This window comes from Rhinichthys klamathensis, unplaced genomic scaffold (genome assembly GCF_029890125.1).
Source record: "Rhinichthys klamathensis goyatoka isolate OS25496 unplaced genomic scaffold, OSU_Roscu_1.1 h1tg000189l_1, whole genome shotgun sequence".
Taxonomy (NCBI): Eukaryota; Metazoa; Chordata; class Actinopteri; order Cypriniformes; family Leuciscidae; genus Rhinichthys; species Rhinichthys klamathensis.
The window spans coordinates 1022140-1044216 of record NW_026606716.1 but is presented as its reverse complement, the minus strand read 5'-3'; the positions used below and the strand labels follow the sequence as shown (position 1 = coordinate 1044216).

General features: G+C 37.8%; 2 protein-coding genes across 4 annotated transcripts; both read right to left on the bottom strand.

The window, feature by feature from the left end:
- Window positions 1–6681: 6681 nt before the first annotated feature.
- Window positions 6682–15624, bottom strand: cenpx (centromere protein X). 3 transcript variants are annotated; one of them, XM_056261954.1, is made up of 5 exons: window positions 15514–15624; window positions 15309–15360; window positions 12735–12815; window positions 12566–12654; window positions 6682–6845 (listed from the first exon to the last, which is right to left on the bottom strand). In XM_056261954.1, exons 1-5 carry the CDS (start codon window positions 15547–15549, stop codon window positions 6831–6833), a joined length of 273 nt encoding a protein of 90 aa, XP_056117929.1. In that variant the 5' UTR covers window positions 15550–15624; the 3' UTR covers window positions 6682–6830. The 3 variants fall into 3 exon arrangements, with proteins under 3 accessions (XP_056117929.1, XP_056117930.1, XP_056117931.1); XM_056261955.1 differs by having other exon boundaries at window positions 12735–12800; XM_056261956.1 differs by having other exon boundaries at window positions 12735–12788.
- Window positions 15625–16971: 1347 nt separating this feature from the next.
- LOC130095264 (heterogeneous nuclear ribonucleoprotein D0) lies at window positions 16972–21462 on the bottom strand. Its single transcript, XM_056261953.1, has 4 exons — window positions 21373–21462; window positions 20704–20799; window positions 18553–18699; window positions 16972–17109 (listed from the first exon to the last, which is right to left on the bottom strand). Exons 1-4 carry the CDS (start codon window positions 21442–21444, stop codon window positions 17041–17043), a joined length of 384 nt encoding a protein of 127 aa, XP_056117928.1. The 5' UTR covers window positions 21445–21462; the 3' UTR covers window positions 16972–17040.
- Between the last annotated feature and the right edge of the window lie 615 nt (window positions 21463–22077).

The following is a 22077-nucleotide window of genomic DNA, read 5'->3' as shown; positions in this document are numbered from 1 at the left end:
AATGATGTCTTCTTCTCAACCCATCATCGATCGAAGGGGGGAATATGTAGAGACTTTAAGGATGAACCAAACACGAATTAATCTTTCTAATCTCTCATGGGATTTATTCAAATGTGATTCAGCATTTCGGATCTGAATACCACATTCCAAAGTCACAAGACTGGCTCCAAATTGTCTAGAAAACCCCCCAGAGAAGACTTTTATGGCCCAAGAGATAAGCCTAAACAGGAAGAACGTTGTCACTGTCTCATCCTTAAGCAAGACAAAGCTGCTCAAAAATGGTGAAACAGGCCTGACCACCAAGGGGCCTGACAACCTTTGACCTCCCTCAGCACCACCACTGCTGAGCAGGACAGCGATGTAAAACAGACCACGCTTTCACGGAACGTGAGAGACTTACAGACTTCACATATCAAACCAATTAAAACTCACGCAGAACAATGCTCCGTGGACTTAATCAAACATCATAATTCTTGTTGTTCCTACAATTCATGTTTGTATTATGCGTAGATCACATATAAATCATGTAATTGTGATATAACTGTGTGTATGGATGAAAGAGTATCGTGCTTCCAATCAAAAGAATCGTATGTCTTTAATTCAAAAGGTGGCTTGTTTGAAATCTGTGTAAAATGTTTTGTATGATTATAATAATCTATAATGTTTAAACTGGGGTCTCTTGTTCTCTGCTAAGTGCTGGAACCCAAGCAGATCCCAGATAACGATAACTAGGAACTCGATCCACCTCCCAAAATGATGCCATTGTCTCATTGGTCAGAATTCTCCAAAAGAGGTCGGACTAACTTTAAGTTAAAGACCCGAACAAAGGAGTTAGAGTAAGAGTTAGAAAAAGAAATTCGGTTCAGAGAGCAGTTCGGGGTTTTGAGTTCGGTTCGGTGTTGAACTAAGTTTGCGCCTCTCTCTAGCAACAGCAAGAGAGTGTTCCTGTTCGTGCTTCTCTCTGAAAACACCAAAGAGCGTGTTCGCACGCTTCTACATCGACCAGACCAAATTAGACCAGCAGACAAATAACCCATCAAGATCGGGGTTAAAACAGCTCATTCAAGCCATCTAACTCGTCTTACTTTCATTTCTTCCTTTATTTTCTTGTTTTCGTAAAAGTCTCGGTTCAAAGTTAAGTTGCTGCGAAGTTCGTTTAAACGTCTCTCCTGCAACGCGCTTCAAACTGTAAAGACTCTTATTCGCCTGCCAACCACACGTGACCGGCTGTTCAGAAACTTCCATCCAGGCACTTCAGAGACAACCAGCCACACGGACCCGGTCGGGAAACCCCTTTGACGAAGCACCGCAAAAACGGAACTCCCTGAGCAACACAAAGACAAGCAAGTAACTTACTCCAGACTCTAACTGACTGGTGCTTTAAATGTAAATTGAATAACCTGTCTAAGAAACGAAGGTTTAAATTAATGCTTGGTGGTTCGTTCAGGTCATGTCTTACAAAGTGCATCTCACGTGAAAACTCACTCTCTCTCTCTTCCTCTGCGCCTTGTATGAATGCGTGTGTGTGTGATTGTGTTTAGACCTTAGTTTTATGTGTTTAGAATAGTTAATAAAGTCGTCATTATATTTGAAAAGATATTTGCCTTGTGTTGTGCTTGCACATTTAATGTCTTGTACTGTCGATCTAAAGTTACCTTGCTAATACATAGTGTTTCACTATAGATTGGATATTCATATCTGTTGCCAAGGTTATAATTACGGCCCGTTCAAATGAACTCTAAACGAGTCATTTGCTCGGTTCCATAGTGATTCGGTCAAGATTCATTGCAAATCGATGAATCATTCCTTTTGAGCTAAATTGGCCTTCCGGCCCCCTTAAATACATTTTATGTATATTATTATTGTGTGATTCGTTACAACATGACCTGCCAATAAAGATAGCAATTGTTGAATTGCATTTTATCTTATTTTATTTCATGATTTAGACAAGCTACCTACTAATGTAGAGCTTGGAATAGAAAAGAAACTGCTGATGCAAACCCAACCGTTTCAGAATGACATCACCCAGCAACAAAGCACACAGTACAGCTCTTTAAAAAGTTAGAGTCCATACTTACACCATATTTAGACATATCATTATCATTATGTACAACACACATACACAGTTCTGCATTCCAAACTGTCCTATACACTGTTTTCTTGTTTCTTTCTTCAGCATAGTTCCTTTCAAAACAAGGGGCATTAGGCAATAATACTGTCTTATGAGAAGTTCTAGTCAAATCGATACCAGCTTATTGAGGTCTGAGTTCAGGCCGAGACCAGAGTAGGCTGAGTCAAGACAGAGACCTGAAGAGGGTCTGAATGATTCAGACAGTGTAAATATGCTTTCCTTTGGAGAGAATGAATCCTGGCTTCACATCAGTGTCACGTGAACCTCCACAGCACACACACACAGTGCGCACGGGTCCAGAGATACGACAGCACAGAGCGAAGCATATGCACTACAAAACGTATTCGCAGTATTGTAAAACTCGAGACAAGACCAAATCAAGACTGAGACCAAATGCACAGGAGTTCATGAAAATATGGTCTTGGACTCTACATAGACTCAAGACTGAGTCCTCTCTCAAAAACTACAACACTGCCATTAGTGTTGAGAGGAATGTTCTATGCTCAAGTTAAAGCAACTGTTCAAAAATTGAAAACTGTCATCATTTAAATATTGTCGGCTCTTCGATGAATTGCTTCTTTTCCTCTTTTGTAAGTCGCTTTGGATAAAAGCATCTGCTAAATCCAGTATGTGGGGTGGTACTTCCGCCTATACGTCCAGCGTAACCTTTCCAACGTGATGACGTAATCCCTGGCGCGTCGCAGACCAGCACAAGACGAACAATTGTAGTTAAAAAGTATATACATTTCAATTTGTTTTTAGAAAATGACCGATGGTTTCGCTAGATAAGACCCTATTCCTCAGCTGGGATCGTGCAGAGCCGTTTGAAACTGCATTGATTTGGACTTCCAACTATTTGGTTACCGTTGAAGTCCACTGTGTGGAGAAAAATCCTGAAATGTTTTCCTCAAAAAACTTAATTTCTTTTCCACTGAGAAAAGAAAGACATGAACATCTTGGATGGCATGAACTACTGGATAAGACACATGCCTTTGGTGTGAGAGACCCGGGTTCGAATCCACTGTGAGACACCAATGTGTCCCTAAGCAAGACACTTAACCCCTAGTTGCTCCAGAGGCGTGCAACCTCTGACATATATAGCAATTGCAAGTCGCTTTGAATAAAAGCGTCAGCTAAATGAATAAATGAATAAATGTAAATGTACTCCTTACAAAACTATTGTAACCGCATTCCTGTAAGTTAAGTTCTTGCTCTAAGAAATGTGAGGGAGGAGTTAATTTTTAGTTTTTTAGTAGTCAACAACACCACAAATGCTGTCGGTACATCTTAACTTGAACCTGCATCCCTCCACCTATTCCAGTTGATACTGTTTTTGCCAGAAGTGACAAAACGATCAAGATGTATTCTGTGTTATGTTTTTAATGAGATTTACGCATATATCCAAGGGAAACTTTTGGGTGAAATCCCATGGAGCTACTGTAGAAGATTGATCTCCTGACTAGTCGGAATGCCACGCCGCTGTAACTCCTGCATCCATAACATCACATCTAATTCACTGCTCACAAACCACAGACCTGAATACTGACTTATGTGTAGACCCATCCAAGCTCCACTGCCGAATTGGAGACGGATCAGTCTCTGTCTCGCTCAGCGCTCCAGAGCTTCTCCAAAGAGTCTGACACTCCCAGTCTTTAATGTAGGATCAAGAAAAGCTTTAAGTCATTACTCTTTTCAACCCACCCCTCCATTCTTGTCTTAACTACTTTCAAATAATTAATAATGCTGCCTTCAGAGGTAATTTGTTCCACTAAGATGCACAGAGTTGCATTGATCATATATGCCACTAAAACAGACAGGCTACAACTTCGTTCTCTCAATAGACACATACCATGAAGATGTAGAAAGTGATCAATTTCAATTAATTTAGTGCCTTCATAACAGTAAGCAATCATCATTACCAAGACTCCATGAAATGGCTTCAGATGAACTGAACTAAAATCTGTAACGGAATCAGAAATTTGTTTTTAATCCTGCATAATTAACAGTGTTTTAGAATAATCAGTTGTTTGAAATGACTCCCAATGACTCATATAAGTAAGCAAAGCTGTTCTTGAAAGACAGAACCACCCAAGGTAATTAAACTAAGATGTTTTTGCTATTAAATGGAGCTTTTTTTTCACAAATTGTAAATAAGCCATATACGCATGTACTGGTGGATCTCTTTAATGATTTCCAGCGTAAGTATTTTTGATCCGAGGTAAAAAGCGGTTTCTTTCTCTGACACGTTTGGACAAAAAAGTTTAATTCTTCTATGTTCACTGACGGGAATAATGAATGCAAGACAGATAAAATAAGGGCAATTATGCTCTTAGTGAGAAATAATTCCAATACAAAAATTGTTTTAAAAAAAATAATTACGGTAGGTAACATTTATCATTTACCTACTACTAAAGATTAATTACCAAGTTTGAAGTGAACTGTAAAGATGAATGATTTTAGAGAACATTAATATTTTTTTACAGTCTATGTTCATTAAGCACAATAGTATGTGTTTGGGATCCCCACATTTTGACCAATGATATGCATGATTGTCTCAATTTTACAGACACATTGGCAAAACGCAATTTCTAAACTATAACATCGGTTAAAACATAAAACGGTTAGTTCCAGTGCTTGATCCTGATTGGTCAGCTTCACTCAGCGGTTCTATGCATCACAACACCCCTAGCAACCACTCTTAGCAACGTAAACATTTGTTTGTTCTAGTAGATAGTAGACATTTCGTCCCCTTGGAATTATAAGGTTCTATCTGCGTTCTGAGCAGTTTTGAGATATTGAACTTTAAAGTTTTTGCATTCCATTTGACTGTGTAGAAAGAACCTTTTTATTTTCTAAATAAAAAGTTCCAAAATGTACACAACTTAAAAAACAACATCACATAATGTAAAGAAGTGGTCACAGAATAAGAATATGTGAATAACTAAATTTTGACAAAAATGTCAGATAGAACCTTATAATTCCAAGGGGACGATTTTCCTTCAGGTCAGTCCTATATTTGTAATAAATGTCCGCTGCGTTATCTTGTCCTTTTAAAGGGATACTCCACCCAAAAATGAAAATTCTGTCATCATTTACTCACCCTCAAGGTGTTACAAACCTGTATGATTTTCTTTCTTCTGCTGAACACAAAAGAAGATATTTTGAAGAACGATTGGAACCAAACAGTTGTGGGGCACCATTGACTTCCATAGTATTTTTTTTTTTCTACTATGGAAGTCAATGGTGCCAAAGAACTGTTTGGTTCCAATCTTTCTTCAAAATATCTTCCTAGACAGAAGGAGAAGCTCGTAGGCAATCTTTTACTGTCTATGAGGCAATCGGGTGGACATGGAGGCATAAAGTCAAGGGAGAAGCCCCAAAGTCCATTTCTTTTACTGTCTATGGTTGCATCTTGCTTTTCAATGTTCACAAGTTTCGGTCCTTTCAATATAAAAGTCCTCACTACTGACTCATAAAGACAAAAATCTTTGTCTCCATCTAATGGAGAAATAATGTAACTTCTGTTACTGTTCACGGGGTCAGGGACTATTTTTTTTCCAGCGGAAGGAAGGCTTTTAATAATTTTACTTTACAAAAGTTAACTTGATACATATTTCATGGCTTTAATATGTGTATTGTGTGGCAACCGTTTTATAAAAGCAATAAGGTACTCGAGCTAGTGCTGTATTCACGATAACTGTGTTACTTACATAGCTGAACATTAACATAACTAGAAAAAAAGTTTCCACACCTAAACCACAATTTAGGCTTTCCATTAATGTAGAAACCCCCCCAATGTAAGCAAACAGGCGTGTATCCAACATAAAAGTAATATGTTGTTGCTGTTGTCCTTAACTACAGGATCTAACAAAATCCAACATGTTGATCTTTCCTTGTGCTCTGCTTACCCAACAACAAACCCATGCAAAGCAAACCCCTTAACCAACATCATTCACTACTGGAAACTCTCTGGCGGCAGGTTAGCGCAATTATCAGAGCAACACGATGAAAGACCGGGAGCCCCCTTGAGCAACTCGACGTCTTGTTTATTTACCCTCAAAATTACACCCCTCTCTCTTCCTGTGTCATGTTCCTCGGGTCCAATTTGTTTTGTTATGCTTCCACTAAAACTGAACAACTATGCGTGTGGTCGCCATAATTTTAACAGGCTGACACTCTCTCTCCACACACACACACACATTCCGGCCTGTTGCCCTCTCACCCCCTTGACACCTTTAACCGCAGCACTTTGCAGGACAGCGAGGGGAAGGAGGGGAACTTCAAAGTGGCCGGAGGGGGTGCTTCTTTTTCCTGCCACTTGTCATCATCTAAGGGTCTTTGCTGCCTCCCTTATTACTTTAATCAATTCCAACTGCTTGGAGAGGCTTTGATGGGGGCCGGAGCAGAGCATGCTGGGAGCACCTGCCGCTGAGCAGAGCACAGGTGGCCCGCAGAGACTCCAGACCATAATAAAAGCGCTGTTACCCAGCGATTCATGCACATAAATAAACCACTAAACAATATCAACGTTTAACAGATTGAGCACAGGATCACCAGTAAAAGAATCATTTTATTAGTCATACATTTAATACATGCACACAGTCAAAATAATTCTGTAAATATGCAAAAGTGAAGTCCGGGATGAGTGTTTCAGCAGAACTGGGTTGCGTCGCCCTCTGCTGGCGTCTCCACAGCGAGACTAGAAGTCAAGAAGCTGCAAAGGAAAATCAGACATGGTCAGAAATCATGATAGTTTTGCTAGTACGCAACACACAAAACAATGCAGTCTGACAGATTGAGGGTATTTTAAGGTTTAGGAGAAGCACAGAAACACGGCTAACTGTACAGAACTGTGACGTTTTTTAAAATCCAATTTTAAGAAAGTCAGCTTTTTAGAAGGACAACTGTTTTGTGGTCATTTTTAATGAGTCCATTGTTTGTTCAATAATTCAATATTAATTATATAAATATACAGCACCGGTCAACAGTTTAGAAACATTACAATTGTTTTATGTTTTTGAAAGAAGTCTCTTCTGCTCACAAAGCCTGCTTTTTTTTTTAATCAAAACGCCAGTGAAAAAGTAATAGTGACATATTACAATATAAAATAAAAAATATATAGTAAAAATGTAATGTATTCCTGTGAAGACTAGAGTAATGATGCTAAAAATACAGCTTTGATCCGTGTCACATGATCTTTCAGAAATCATTTTTATATTATGATCAAGAAACATTTATCATTATATCAGTTGAAATATGTTTTTTTAAAATAGCTTAACAGTTGTGGAAACAATGATACCATTCAAACATTTGTGGCACGATTTTTAAAAAAGAGAGAATTTAATACTTTTATTCTCTCTTGATCAAAAGTGACAGTGAAGACATTTATAAAGTTACAAAATATTTCGATTTAATAAATGTAATTTAAAAAAACATACATTCTATTTCTCTTTCTATATTCTCTTTCTATTAAAAAAAAATCCTGATACAAGTATCACAATTTCCACAAAAATATTAAGCAGCGCAACTTGTTTTCATAATCATAAATGTTTCTTGATCATCAAATCATCATATTAGAGTGATTTCTGGAGGATCATGTGACACTGTAGACTGGAGTAATGATGCTGAAAATTCAGCTTTGATCACATTACATTTTACAATACATCCAAATAGAAAACAGTTATTTTAAATTGTAATAATATTTCACAATATTAAACCTTAATGTATTTCTTTTAATCAAATCAAATAAATGTAGGCTTGGTGAGCAGAAGAGACTCTTCCAAAAACATTTTAAAAAGTGTTAATGTTTCCAATATTTTGACGAGTACTGTATATACAGTTGTGGCCAGAATGAATGGCACCCCTGGTAAATATGATCAAAAATGGCTGTAAAAAAATCCTTTTGATCTTTCATTAAAAAAATTGCAAAAAGCTAACCTTTCATTGAAGTAAAATAATTGAAATTGGGGGGGGAAATCAAATCACATTATGAAATAAATGTTTTTCTCCAAAACACGTTGGCCACAAATATTGGCACCCTTTTATTAAATACTCTTTGAAACCTCCTTTCTCCAAGATACCAGTTCTGAGTCTTCTCCTATAATGCCGGATGAGTTTGGAGAACACCTGACCTGAGATCAGAGACCATGCCTCCATACTGACTCTCTCCAGATCCATGCTGGCGCTTCTCTTCAGTTCAGCACACTCACTCCTATAGGGTTCAGTTTAGGGGACTGGGACGGTCATTTCACATTTTTGTGTTGATTTTGATGTTTGTTTTGGATCGTTGTCCTGATGGAAGATCCAAACACGGCCCATTATAAGATTTCTAGCAGAAGGCGTCAGGTTTTGATTTTTCATCTGTTGATATTTGCTAGAATCCACGATGCCATGTATCTGAACAAGAAGTCCAGGACTTCCAGCAGAAAAATATGCCCACAACATTATAGATCCAACGGTATATTCAACCGTGGACATGGGGTACTTTTTATCCCTGTTTGCACCAAACACATCTGGTCAATGAAACTTAAAAAAATTGCTTTTTTCAAGTTTCATCGGACAGAATTTGGTCCCTTTAGAAGATCCAGTCGTGTCTGACAACTGAGTTTGCTGGAGTTTGTTCTTGGACGAGTGAGAATGATTTTTCTTAAAGCCCTCCCAAACAACATGTGGGGATAAGGGGTTGTTTGATGTTATTTTAAGGCTTTCTGACCCCAAGACTCAACTAATCTCTGCAATTCTCCATCTGTGATCCTTGAAGAGTCTTTGGCCACTCAAACTCTCCTCCTCACCGTCCATTAAGGCAATATAGACACTTCCTGGCAGACTCGTAACATCTTTAGTTGATTGGAACTTCTTAATTATTGCCCTGATGGTCAAAATGGGCATTTTCAATGCTTTACCTATTTGCTTACAGCCACTTTCTATTTTGTGAAGCTCAACAAGCTTTTGCTGCACATCAGAACTATATTCTTTGGTTTTACTCAATGTAATGGATGATTAAGGGAAATTGGCCTTTGTGTTTCCTCATATTTAAACTCCTGTGAAACAAGAAGTCATGGCTGGACAATTTCATGTTCCTAATCACCCTGGTGTGCTAAAAAAAGGTAAACATTAATGGGAATATCCTTCAGAGATATTTTAGTCGTAAAAAATTCTAGGGGTGCCAATAATTGTGGCCAACGTGTTTTGGAGAAAAACATTGATTTCATAATGTGATTTCCCCCCCACTTTCAATTCTTTTACTTAGAGATGCACCGATTACAATTTTCTAGGCCGATTCCGATTTCCGATTTTTCTTGAGTTTGACCTGCCGATACCGATTTCCTTTTTTTAAACCACTTTACAGCACACACAAATATTTATTTTCTATCTTCTCTTTAATAGAACATTTTGCATAGAACATTTTTTTTGACAGATAATCTCTATAAAATAGGACTATATAAATTACTCCTGGTGTGGGAAATCCACACACATCTAAAGTGCAGTGTTATGGAAGAAGCATTTCTTTCTTTTCACATCCAAAATCCAACTAAATAAAATTGATATATTTAGCAAACTAAACTTTTGTATGAAAACAGGTAATGGCAATAAAATAATATATAAATAACAAATATACCAATAAAATAAATATAGCCTACCCTTGCAGTATATATTTCTCAACACACGCACAGGCCTATTGCAATCACTTGTACATCAATGTTATATTTCTCAAACAGTTTTTCTCTCTGACACATGTCCAGCCAAGCTAAACAGGACAAGTGGAGCATGTGCAGGGAAAGATTGGGAATAAAAACAAGTTATTTTCTATAAATATTTTTGAGTCTTAATTTTCTTTTCTGACATTGCCTGGCTACTTCAGTTCTTGTTAAAACACACCAGAGGTGCAAATTCTGTGCATTTTGGGCACTTTTGTCCATCAAAAGTGTGCTTTCACTTTAATTGAGCGCGAGCAGAATAGACTCGGCGCTGAAACCCGCGCTTCACTAGCCGCGTTTCCATTACCCTTCAAATTGCGCAAATTGAAATTGCGAATTGAAATTACGCTCAATGGAAACACGTCAATTTCGCAAAAACTCCCATTTATCGCAAAAAAGTTTTTACGCTCGCATGAGGAGGTTTTTCAGGCAATTCGAAAAAGGAATATTTCGCAAAACTGCAATGGAAACAGTTTTTGCGCATTTACAGTCACCTGACTTAGAATACGCGGTGTGTTTGGGGTCCGTGGTATACGCAAATAATAATAGGCTAATAATTATCATCCTTATAACATTTATTAGGCTACATATTTAGAAGATGCTTTTATCCAAAAAAAGGAACAAAGCAATTAGTCAAATGTCATTCATAATGGTTAGACAATAATAATACAGGGCTAAGATTATCACAAATAAACACAAGATTTTGACGCATATCCAAGTGTTTGTGCAGAGTGTGGAGCGCGCGCTGCAGGCAGGGAGACGCGGGCGCGAACACTTGCATTTTCCTATCAACAGTGGAAACAACTTAAAATACTCTATAATTTCTGGTCATACAGAAAATAATACTACATTATTCGCGCAACTATGCTTTTATTTGTGTAAACTTACAATAACAAGAAAACGTTGTGCTTTTGTAAAATGAAAGAAAACAATCATTCTGATTATGTAATCCGTATGAAAGGTGCATTTCTCTCTAAAGGTGCATTCGCGCGGCGCGCCTCAGCGGAGATGGAGATATGTTTTTAGCCGACACTAATTTAGAAAACAATAGTTTATTAATAAAATTAAAATGCCTCGTTATTCTTTCAGACACATTTATTGTCATTAGCCTATAACTCACCTAAAGACACCTTTCTGTAGGCTGTGGTTCCAGAGACATAGGCCTAAATATGGCTCTTCTCATTCAGCACTGCGGGAAAAATATAATTTTCAGGTTCTAATTTGGCCTTAGAAAACCATTAAAATCTACTTCTTTTTTTTGTATTAAGTTGTGAATATTTTAAATGTTTAATAAAGGGGCAAAAAGTCATAAACAAACATCTTAAATTTAGTCTTTTTTTTTTTTTGCGCAGCATTTGTGTACAGTTCAAATTTAAAAAAAAATTGGTGTTCAACTTTGCATTTTAAAAAAACAACCACCGTTCATTTTACGTTTTGCAATACGGGTTAAATAAGGAAAAACGAATGGACACAAATGTAGGCTACACTGACCGTTTGTACTTTGGACAGAGTTCTTTATTAAATTCATAAAAGAAACAATAGGCTACAGGAATACTGGATTCTAAACCTCAAAGAAATGCCACAATCAGACCTCGGAGCAGAAATGAGGGAGAAACACCCAGAAACTCCTTATGCCGTTCGCAGTATACGGGTCTTTCCCTGCCATTAATGCTTGGATAACACACCACGTCTCCTTCTATTAATAATAATGTCTATTGTGGTGGTGGCTGTGATTTAGGGATATAGGCTATAAACCTACCCGTTGATGTTTAAATGACTTATCGCGAGAGGGAAAAAAGGACGTTGTAGTCGCATAACATCAGTAAATGGAAACGCCGTCATTTCGCAATAGTTTTTTATCGACATTTAGAAAAAAATCGCAAAAGTTTTGCGCAAATCTGTAATGGAAACGCGCTAACTGTTGCTCACGCGCCGCTCCTGCTTGACGCTCACGCGCTGCTCCGGCTCCCGGTGTGAATGCACTCATTGATTAACATGCACGCCGAAGAAAAAAAAAAAACGCGCTGCTCACGCTTGCTGTGTGAAACGGTCGTAATTCACGAGGTTTCCTACATGTGTGTGTTCCGTGTGCACGTGTGATGCTGATGTTGCGCGATGTTAATCATGCGGCGCCCGAGTGCATTTGACCGACATAAAATCGGCATATGTCAGACTGACCGGCCGGTCGCCGATCATGGCCGATCACGTGAAAATCGGCCAATTCCGGTCACCAGCCGATCAATCGGTGCATCTCTACTTTTACTTCAATGCAAGGTTATCAATCATCTTTTATCCTTAAGTGTTTTTTCTTTAATTGCTAATGCTCTTTTTACACACAGACTGAACAACATGAAGCATTGCTTGGTAATCGGTTGAGCTAAACTGGTATTATCTAATTGTGTAGTTAAATTTAACAGCTGACAGATATTCAACATAATTCATCTGAGAGAGTCTAACAGAAGGACGGACAAAACCACTGAAATATCCACTGATTTAATAACTCAGTTCTTCTCATATTTACTACCATTTTCTAAACTATAGCGAATAAACTGTGATAATGTGAGAAATGTTGAAGGTGTCTGAATAAATGTTGGTATGACTGTAAATCAGGAGACTTTGTAACTTTGCAGATCGTATACAGGCACACACTAAAGGAAAACATCAAAAAGCATCATATGACCCCTTTAAAAATAACAATAGATATCTCAAACACAAGCAAAAAACAGACAAAACTCACCAATTGTGGCAGAATCTTCTCAAAGTGCTCAATATCGATGGTGTCACAGTCTTCACTGCTGGCCTGTTTAACAGCTCTGCGCGTCGCCTCTGTGACACACACACCGTCCTCACATTAATACTGGGAGAAACTAGACCACACCGTATCCGTGACCGCTAACGTCTCTTACCTTCAACAAACACCTTCAGCATCTCCGTCACGAGGATGACAGCATCACTGCTGACTGAGAGAAAACCTTCATGACCGAACGCTGACATGAGAACATTTTCTTCCTGAGTAGCTGTAATGTGTCTGTCTTTATCCGACTCTCACACACATGCAGAGCGGCACCAAAACTAGTTCAGTGAAATTGAACTGGAACCGGCTGCAAGTGATCATGTTGCTTTCGGAGATGACCAGAGAAACTCCTGAGAGTTCATTTATATAAAAGCCTCATTCCAACACAGAATTAAAGAATAATAATAATAAAAGGTAATTACGAATTTATATCTCACAATCCTAAGGAAAAAAGTCCGAATTGCAGGTTATAATCTCACAATTCTGTCTTGCAGAGAAGTTATAATTTTTATGTATCTGATGTGAGAATCAATTAGCTACAAATTCTGTACTAAATGAAAACGTTGTTTTACCTCAGAGCAAAAAATGGCCACCAGGGGTCCGTTCTTCTTTATACCTCGATTAATACATCCGAGATGATTTGACGGATGCCAGATCTATGGGAAATTTGCGGATTTGCTTAAAACATCTGGATTAAGTTGTCTGAGATTACTGCGCGTTCTTGTGTTCATTGGAAAGGCCGGATATATATCGATACTCGAAACCATGTTTAGCGATTGGCTGGAGGCAAGACCGCAGTATAATGACATCATACACGTCCCGGACCCGAAAAAAAGTCTTTTTTTCTGGAGTCCAGATCTTAAATTCACTGAAAGTCTTTGCTGGAGGAGACTTTACACATTATTGACAATACAAAATCTTGACTGATGAAATAAATGTTGTGATGTTATTTAAGAGGTGCATCCATTTATGGTCAAGATCTTGTATTGACAATACAAGAGTCAATAATTTCTGGACCTTTATAAGGAAACAACCAAGCGACCAAAACGAGACAAAAGATATAATAAATAAATGAAATGCACTGTTTTTCACATGATTTCAAATTATTTCCATTATTTCACGATTTCTAGTATTTATACAGGCTTAATTCAATGTTGTAATTAGCAATTCACTTGACATGTGAAGCAGATTTTTGTTTCTAGACAAGTTTCTTACATTAAAGCATTTTTTTTTTTATCTGCATCGAGCCAATCCCATAATAGCGGTTCACATTAATGCACAGCTTAGACTAACAGTAACTGTGTACGACTCCAATAAAGTTATTAGGTAATTATTAGCTCACGATTAAATCTCTCAATGAGTAAAACTGGGTGTCTCTATGATAGACGACAACATTATAACATTATTTGCAAATGTGTTTTTAAATCATATATTATTGTTCCTGGTTCAATAGTGTCCTCTTGTAAGAAAGTATCAGTGGCTGGGACAGACTTTAACCATCACCTCCGCTCAAAAAGATGATATATGAAATAAGAAATAAGCTGCGATGGATTTTTTAACTAATCATAATAACTAACATTTATTTTTCTTGCAGAAACAACATTCATATGCTTGTGACTATGAGTGTGTGAGTGTAAAAATAACAAATAGGGGAAATGAAACAAAGACAGATGTCTAGGTCTGAAAACTTGTAATTAACAATGAAGTAATCAAGAAAACAGAGTCTGCTTCTACCTAGTAACAGAAGGGTTTGCCTATGAGGAACCAATCAAATTGTAGGGAAATTATGTAATGTATCATGTAATTTTCGTCATGCTCCTATTCTATAAAAACTGTTGTATTATTTTTTGCTGGTGGGATTCTCTCTGCAATTTGTCTGAGATCCTCCGGCCGTGATTAAAGCATATTCAAAGGCTTGTCTGAAGTATGTTTAGTTATTGCTGAGCAGCAAGTGAGGGTTAGAGTATAAATATTATTGAGCAGGGGCGTCGATTGTAGACGAGGGTCAGGTGCGAAAGAAGAAAGAAATCTCCCACAAAGCACTTTGAGTTTATGGACCTGTTGCTATGACAGCAACTCCGGGATGAGCTGCGAACAACCAAACAATCCTAGATCATGTCAAATCATCAACAGTAAAATCCAGAAACCCAAGTATTAGGAGCACACGTACGTCTGAAAGATGTCTGTTAGAGATCACTTCATCTGGATAGCATTATTAGCGTCTTTAAGATGACAGTTTTACCGTATTCTAAATCATAAACACCTTACAGACATTTTCTAAACGTCTATTTGACATCTGACAGGAAACGTCCTAGAGACGTGTTGGAGATGAGAAAATAAATAAAAATAAAATACGTCTTCCCGATGTAAAACAAATATACGTCTCCGATGTACGTGTGCTATCAGATGTTAAGCGGGGAACACTAAAGGTTTGGTTTTTGTTTCATTTTCGTATAAATGTAAGTTAGTAGCACTCCTGGCCACAAATAAAATTAAGAACAAAAAGGATGATGCGTTTTGACATTATGACAGGTGGCCTAATCAAAAGACGACGAGAAAGAAAGAAACAAAACTTAATTTGACATGCAGGGACGTTTTAAATGCATAACAGTTTCCTGACCAACAGCTTCTCTCATTTCACCACCTTGACAGGTGAACCCTGCTGTGTGTGCTGACTGTTTCTCACCTTTGGTTTTGTCCTCCTTAAAAGAGCGAGTCAACAGTTTGGCAATAGTCTCCTAAAAACAGAGGGATACATAGAAATCAATGCAACGCCGTGGCGTCATGAAAAACGCTCGTGACCTAAATGTGTTCGACTTGCTATCGTATTTTATGAGATGTATGTTAAAGACCCGAAGACGTAAATAGTTAAACGTGTTGTTGAAATATACCTTTTTAAAAGCGATTTCGTTTCCCGCGTTTGCCATTCTTTCCCGCTGTCGTCATAAAGGCTCGGGAACGTCACTGGCGGAATGAATCGGCTTCTTCTTCTTCGTTTGCTGGATGGTGAGACTTTATGAGGCTGTTGCCCTCTAGCGCACGAGCACAGGACCAAATCACACGTGGCCTTCAGACGTTTATGGATACATATTTGATGGGGAAAATTATAATTACCAGACATCTTAGGGCTCCTTGGTTTAAATATCAGCTTACTTAAAATCAAATGTTATCCAGCTCTGCTACATGGCCATGATTTAATTTTCAATTATCATTATAATTTTCCCCATCAAACATGTGTATATCCATAAACGTTTGAAGGCCACGTACATTATTTACACGATTAAGAAATGAAAAGCTACACACTCCATCAATTAGGGTTCGAAGAACTGTTGTCAACAAACTTTTTCACCCGTTTTTTTATTTTTTATTTTACTTGTATATGTTTAAAATGACACAGGTTATGGAAATGCTTTGCCTGTTTGTGTTTTGACAGGAATGTCATGAATGTTTAAGATATATTATTCAACGGAGGTACGAATAAAAAAAAAAGATTGTTGCATTATAAAATGGTCAGAATTTTACTTCTGTGACCTAGTTGCTACTTAATATGGAGTATTAGGCCTATAAAGTGTTTGAAGCAATTTATTTTCTTCTTCCTTATTTCTCTGCCCTAAAAGAAAATGCATGGGCGTCAGATACCATAATTGTAGAGACCCTAAAATTGTCAGGATGGTTTTGCACCAATGTTACTCAAGTTACTCAAGTGCACACACACATATCTGACACTAGGTGGCGCTAATATGACAATTTGCATTTGAAACAATACTCTCAAACCCTGTGGGCGATAGAAGCAACATCATTTTTCCTCAGAACAGGCTACCCATGTCATTTCCACCTATATATTTTTTTCTGCCATTCTGAACCTAGAAACACACGTAGGCCTGTGTCTTTGTTTTCGTTTTTTGGGGGAAACTTGCAGGAGCAAATACTTAATTTTTTGATTGAAAGACTGAGCTAAGATTAACATTCCCATTTCAAGTCATTTTAATCTTCACAAATTCAGAGGAAATTGCCACAAAAAAGACTTTCCACAGAAGCACTCATATATATAAAAATAATTATGACACTGTTCTAAATTAATGTAGTTCCCATTATTATCACATTCAAACTCGAATTAAAATCTCACTCCGTTGTAAAAGCTGAAAATAACCCTCAAGTCTATAAAATAGGTATATCTTTCTCAACAAAAAGACACCAGAACTGCTCTGAGGAAACATTTATTCAACATCTCAGGCATACATACAAAAAAGTGATAATTTTTCATAGACATTAAATCATAAATCAAACAGGATTTTGAATGTAATAATGAATGTATAAAATTAAACTCTTTACATTGAATTACAGCAACATTTAGTTCACATTTCTTCCAGTAAAAGTGCAAATCAGTCCCAGACGGTCGCGATCCTTATATTCCACGTCTAGTTCACACACAGGTCTGGCTGAAAGGATCGGTGTTGAGGAGTCTTTAACTGGCTGTCAAACCGGTTCTGGACAAACAAACATATAATTAAGTAACTTGATTCCTGGCGAGTCAATTTCACAAATAATTACAAAGAAACAGCAAGTAACGCATTGAACTAAATGAGAAATTTTAAAGTCTGAAATAGTATTTTCTTGTTTTATTTACAACTTTTGACTTTACAGGGGTCTCTAATACTTGAAAATAACAACAATCCTTCAGTTTTTTCTTTTCATCTCAATGGCAGTTGCCCGGCTGGTGCAGAAATATGTGCTATGAAATCTGCTCATGGCTTTTCAGAGATGTACAATTCTGCTGCCAGGTTGATTTGAGCCAATCACCTGAACATAAAATGCCATGTGACCAGGGGCGTGGCTAGCGTGGGGGGTTGGGTTGGTTGATTAACTGTGTAAAGAGGCACTGAAGGGCCCATAACAACCTCTCCTGAACGCCCCCGCAATTTCCACCAATTTTCTACCCCATACCATCATTTCTTCTGAGGGTTCCCAATGCAATAAACTGTAAAGGGGACCCAGTCAACGTTGTGATGCCACTTTATGCGACTACTGATTCATGACAACACTGATTGACTGATCGCACCACAAGAATAAACACAAAGAGTCCCGAACCCCTTACTTTTACAGCTCATATGACTGGCTCAAACAAAAAACCCTGTGCTCATGAGCAACGATGGCGGCCTGCGGGCAACTGCCATTGAGATGAATGGATGTTATTGGATTGGGAAGCTGGTGTCCCTACATGCTTAGCTAGCTTAATTGACCGTTCGCAAAGACCCGCCCCCCTTAGTTACTGTCGCTATGTCCGACAAGCTACGCTGCTCTCACACACACTCACGCAGTGAAAAATACATTGCGGACTGACAACACGCTGACAGACAGGACAGACCAGGTTACTTTTCGATTACTTTTGATATTAAACATATTAAACAAAGTCTCACCTTTCAAATTTGGTCATTTTAAAAAAAGAAATTTAAACAAATACCGTTTTGTGGCTCTTTAATGTGTCGTGACAGATCGCTGTAGAGCATCAGTTAAAGCTGCTCGTGATCCGATCATCTCTTCCTTCTAGTTCATTTATAGCATCAAATAAACATGAATGAACATAAGAAGGAATGTTGTTTTAACCGCAGAAAGGCATCAATACACTCCGTTTTTCAAGATCAAATCCTCCCATGTTAATCTACTAACTCTCCTGACTGCTTTGTCGGACAAAATGGCGGATGGCGAAGTATGGTTGGTCAGATCACCTGTCAATCAAACTCCCTGCGAAGGGTCAATTAGCAGCAGGCTTCCCTTTGTCAACCTGATTAATCAGAAACACCATTTTTGGCTGGTGACGGATATGGCTATGCTGGTCCACCTAACCAACATACAGTAAGCCGATCTGGACCAGAATGGTGGTCTAAGCAAGTAGTCTAGGCCTTCTTGCGACAAACAGTATTTTGACTCACTTTTGGCGTAATGATTTTGTTGATCCGAATCGGAAAACCTCCCAGTTTTGGTGGCTCATCCGCTTTGGCTGCTTCAGCTTCCTCTGAGGACGAATATCTCACAAAGCCCACACCCTTCGGCCATCCTGACGACTTGTCAATCCTGATCTGTTCATTGAGAAAGGTCTACAAATGAGTAGAGCTGCCAACACATTTAAACATTACACTAAAGATCATCAAAGATGTTAGAGAAGGGTGGCAAAGATAATGAAGAGAAGGGTGGCAAAGTATGCTACACACTCTAAAAAATGCTGGGTTAAAAACAACCCAATTTTGTGCCATTTTGGCAACCCAGCACTGGGTCAAAAACGGACAAGCATTACTGTAATGAAGCGCACAATGCAAGAGATTCTGTGAAATATACTGAATTTAATCATATTTAGGAGAACACAACCATAAAACAGAGATGATATCGGGCACAGAAAAAAGGAAACTCAGGGCTTAAAGTCCCCCTGTAGTGAAAATAAAGCTTTTAATGTTGTTTATTTGTCTATGTGGAGTTTTTAATATGCTTTAAGACAAATGATGTGTAAATTCATAAGTCGACAGCATTGCTGAGTATTTTCTCCTTAAAACTGCAGTGAACCAAAGACAGTCTCAAAAATACGGTTTGAAATCGCTGGTGTTTCTGACGTCACAAACTACCTTGTAACCAATCAGATCAACGTGTGATCGTCAACCAGTGGATCTCTGAGCTGAGTGAGTGAGTGGAGGCGGGGCTCATTTGCTTATTCACAGAACCGCACATACTAAATGAGGCAAGGGTGTCGAGTTACATTCAAGCTATTTTAAGGCATGAAGACATTTGATTAAAGGAAGAAGAAAAAAAACGTTTAAATGTGTCATTTTGGTGATCAAAGATGATTTTTCAGGGATAAAATGATTGACTAAATACAATGGGAGAGTAATCAAAAGTAAACAGAAACAGATGTGATGGACTAATTAACAATCAAGGAAAATAACTCCGAACTCAAGCAGGCAAAACAAGAACAGTGAATGAAACCAAAACTGAACATACATGTTACACTAGGTTGTTTTGACCCAGATGGATGGGTTGAATGTTTGACCCAACATACTGAGCTCAGCTAGGGTTTTTTTAAACTCAGCTATAAAACTCAGCTAGTTTGAACTATTTGCTGAAGAAAATGTCACGACCAAGACAATTAATTTGGTCTGTTTTTGCTAAAGCATCAACAACCAATCTACCGAATGAGACTAACACACAGGCAGACTCAGAAACCAGGGAGAGGCAGATCTAAATGCAGGGAGACTTTAAAGGGGTCATGAACTGGCTTTTTAATTTTTTTTTATATTGTTGTCTGAGGTCAACTTATGACGTTCGCTTGGTTTTTACATTCAAAAACATCAAAATGAATAAGTAATAGGCTATTTTCTACCCTAGTTTTGAGCCTAGCTCAAAAACGCTCGGTTTTTATGGGCGTCTGGCATTGAAGGCTTGGAAGTAAGCGCCCACTGCTGTGAGCAGATAACAGTTTTGCATATTATAATGAGTTTCGTGTAATGCGCGAATCGGTGGGCGGGGCTAAACCGGCCGTGTTGATCTTCTTCTGCGGGGGTGGTGTTTTATCCTCTTTGTCGTCACAGTTCCCCACTTTGGGGAACGATTTGCTGAGCCTGGTGTCAATAAAAGCTTTTATTGGACTTACAAGGACGTTTTCAGTTCTGAAACTTACAGGATATTCTTATAATATGATGACCTCTTAGATGTCAAAAGCTCAAGGACAATTTGATTTCTCAGTTCATCACCCCTTTAATGATATTAATGATGATGTTGTTAACTATTTTCTGTTAATGATGATGTTGTTAACAACACTGTTGTTAGCAGTGTTGCTAACTATTTTCATGCTCAGAAAGTCTCTAAATGTCGCTAGATTATGTAATACGCCACTTTTTGGACACACAGCTGGGAACAATGAAGACTAATCATCAACAAAAAATCTAAAAACATGGCAACTGAAATCAGGGACACACTACAACATGAAGTCTGAGGCACATATAATAGAGACAGAAGTTGTTTAGAGTATGTAGGGGTGTATGCATACATTTGGCCATGTAACACATCTGGCCTGTTAAAAGTGCCCGATTACTTACATCAGATTCTGTAATTGTCCCGAACTTTTGAAAGTAGGTGTGAAGATCACCTTTGGTCACGTGTGGATTCAGATCTGTAACAACAATCCCATGGTCCTATGAAGAAAGGTAGACAAGATGGTATCAATCAAATTGCATGGCCTACTTTCATCCATTTTCCAAATCACATATGTGTATGTAGCATTATTAAAGCATCTCAGGCAAAATCTTAAACTTACCCTCCAAAAAGACTGAAAGTCAATGACAGTTTAAGACGTTGTAAGCCATTGTTTATGGAATGGGATAATAATATACATTAACCCGAAAGGTATCATTGCTTTGGCTGTCCTAACATATCACACCTATAGCCTCCGACTGCAAAACAAATGTGATCGCGGTCCGTTTCTTTGTTTTATTTGTATAAGACAACTCTGAGGCTCTTTTGATCTGTCAATCATTTTGCACGTACAAGCTTTAGCAGTTTGTGTGTTTTGGATTATTCTGTTATGTTTTGTGGATTATTTATGCCTAGTTTACTACTGTTGAGTTAATTATATAATTAACAGACATTTTAATAGACATTTATGTGATATTATTGAGTGTCACGCTAAATTTGAATGTGGTAAATCTCCTCATAATGGTAAAAATGGCCCTCAAAATCTTATTTTTTTAAATAGTTGTTCAGCTTACCCATTCTTCAGATTTTGAAAATTCCTTATATTCTTCTGGAAGACGGATGCATACGCGTTTTTTGGATTCCATTATTAAACTCTATATCTACAGAATGAACACAATACAATGATTGGGGCAACATTTTTAAGCTTATTAACAGATGAACCATGCAATTATTTAAAATAAAAACAGCAGAATTAACCAATTAATAACAGATGCAGAAAATGTAAAAAGTAGTGGGAAAAGGCTAAATTACAAGAGGAAAATAAACTCACACTGCACATATACCCTCCTCAGATGCCTGAACGGCTTTCAAAGTAGCTTTCCAAAGTAGCTGTTTCCAAAGTTACTGTCCAAAGCTTTTATAAGGTGGATGTCAGAGATGTTTGAGAAACTCCTCCCACATAACTTCTTCTGAGCATGTGACAATTCTTCAGAATTTAGTCTTACAGGTTTAGACAAAACTTACCCTACTGCGTAGCTTTACTACATATTACCACAATCTATACATCACAATGTCCTCAAAGATAATGACCTTAGCAGTTTTTGTGAAAATGAAATATACTAACAAAAAAATTTGTCAGCTTTTATCACAGAATCGATTAAAAATAAATGAAAATAGCACAGCTATGTTTATAGGAAAGTTAATGCAAACAAAAATACTTCATCATGGAATGCCACATTTGACCAATCAGACACACGCATTTCAGAAAGTCATGTGAT

What these genes read in the sequence shown, in the direction of transcription:
- cenpx (XM_056261954.1), bottom strand. Translation starts at nt 15,549, where the DNA reads ATGGCAAACGCGGGAAACGAAATCGCTTTTAAAAAG. An exon ending in TAAGGAGGACAAAACCAAAG is followed by an intron (nt 12,816 to 15,308) that starts GTGAGAAACAGT and finishes TTCTCATGTCAG; the next exon opens with CGTTCGGTCATGAAGGTTTT. An exon ending in GCTGAAGGTGTTTGTTGAAG is followed by an intron (nt 12,655 to 12,734) that starts GTAAGAGACGTT and finishes TGTGTGTCACAG; the next exon opens with AGGCGACGCGCAGAGCTGTT.
- LOC130095264 (XM_056261953.1), bottom strand. Translation starts at nt 21,444, where the DNA reads ATGGAATCCAAAAAACGCGTATGCATCCGTCTTCCAGAAGAATATAAG. An exon ending in TTTCAAAATCTGAAGAATGG is followed by an intron (nt 20,800 to 21,372) that starts GTAAGCTGAACA and finishes CTTTCTTCATAG; the next exon opens with GACCATGGGATTGTTGTTAC. An exon ending in GGACAATTACAGAATCTGAT is followed by an intron (nt 18,700 to 20,703) that starts GTAAGTAATCGG and finishes CTCAATGAACAG; the next exon opens with ATCAGGATTGACAAGTCGTC.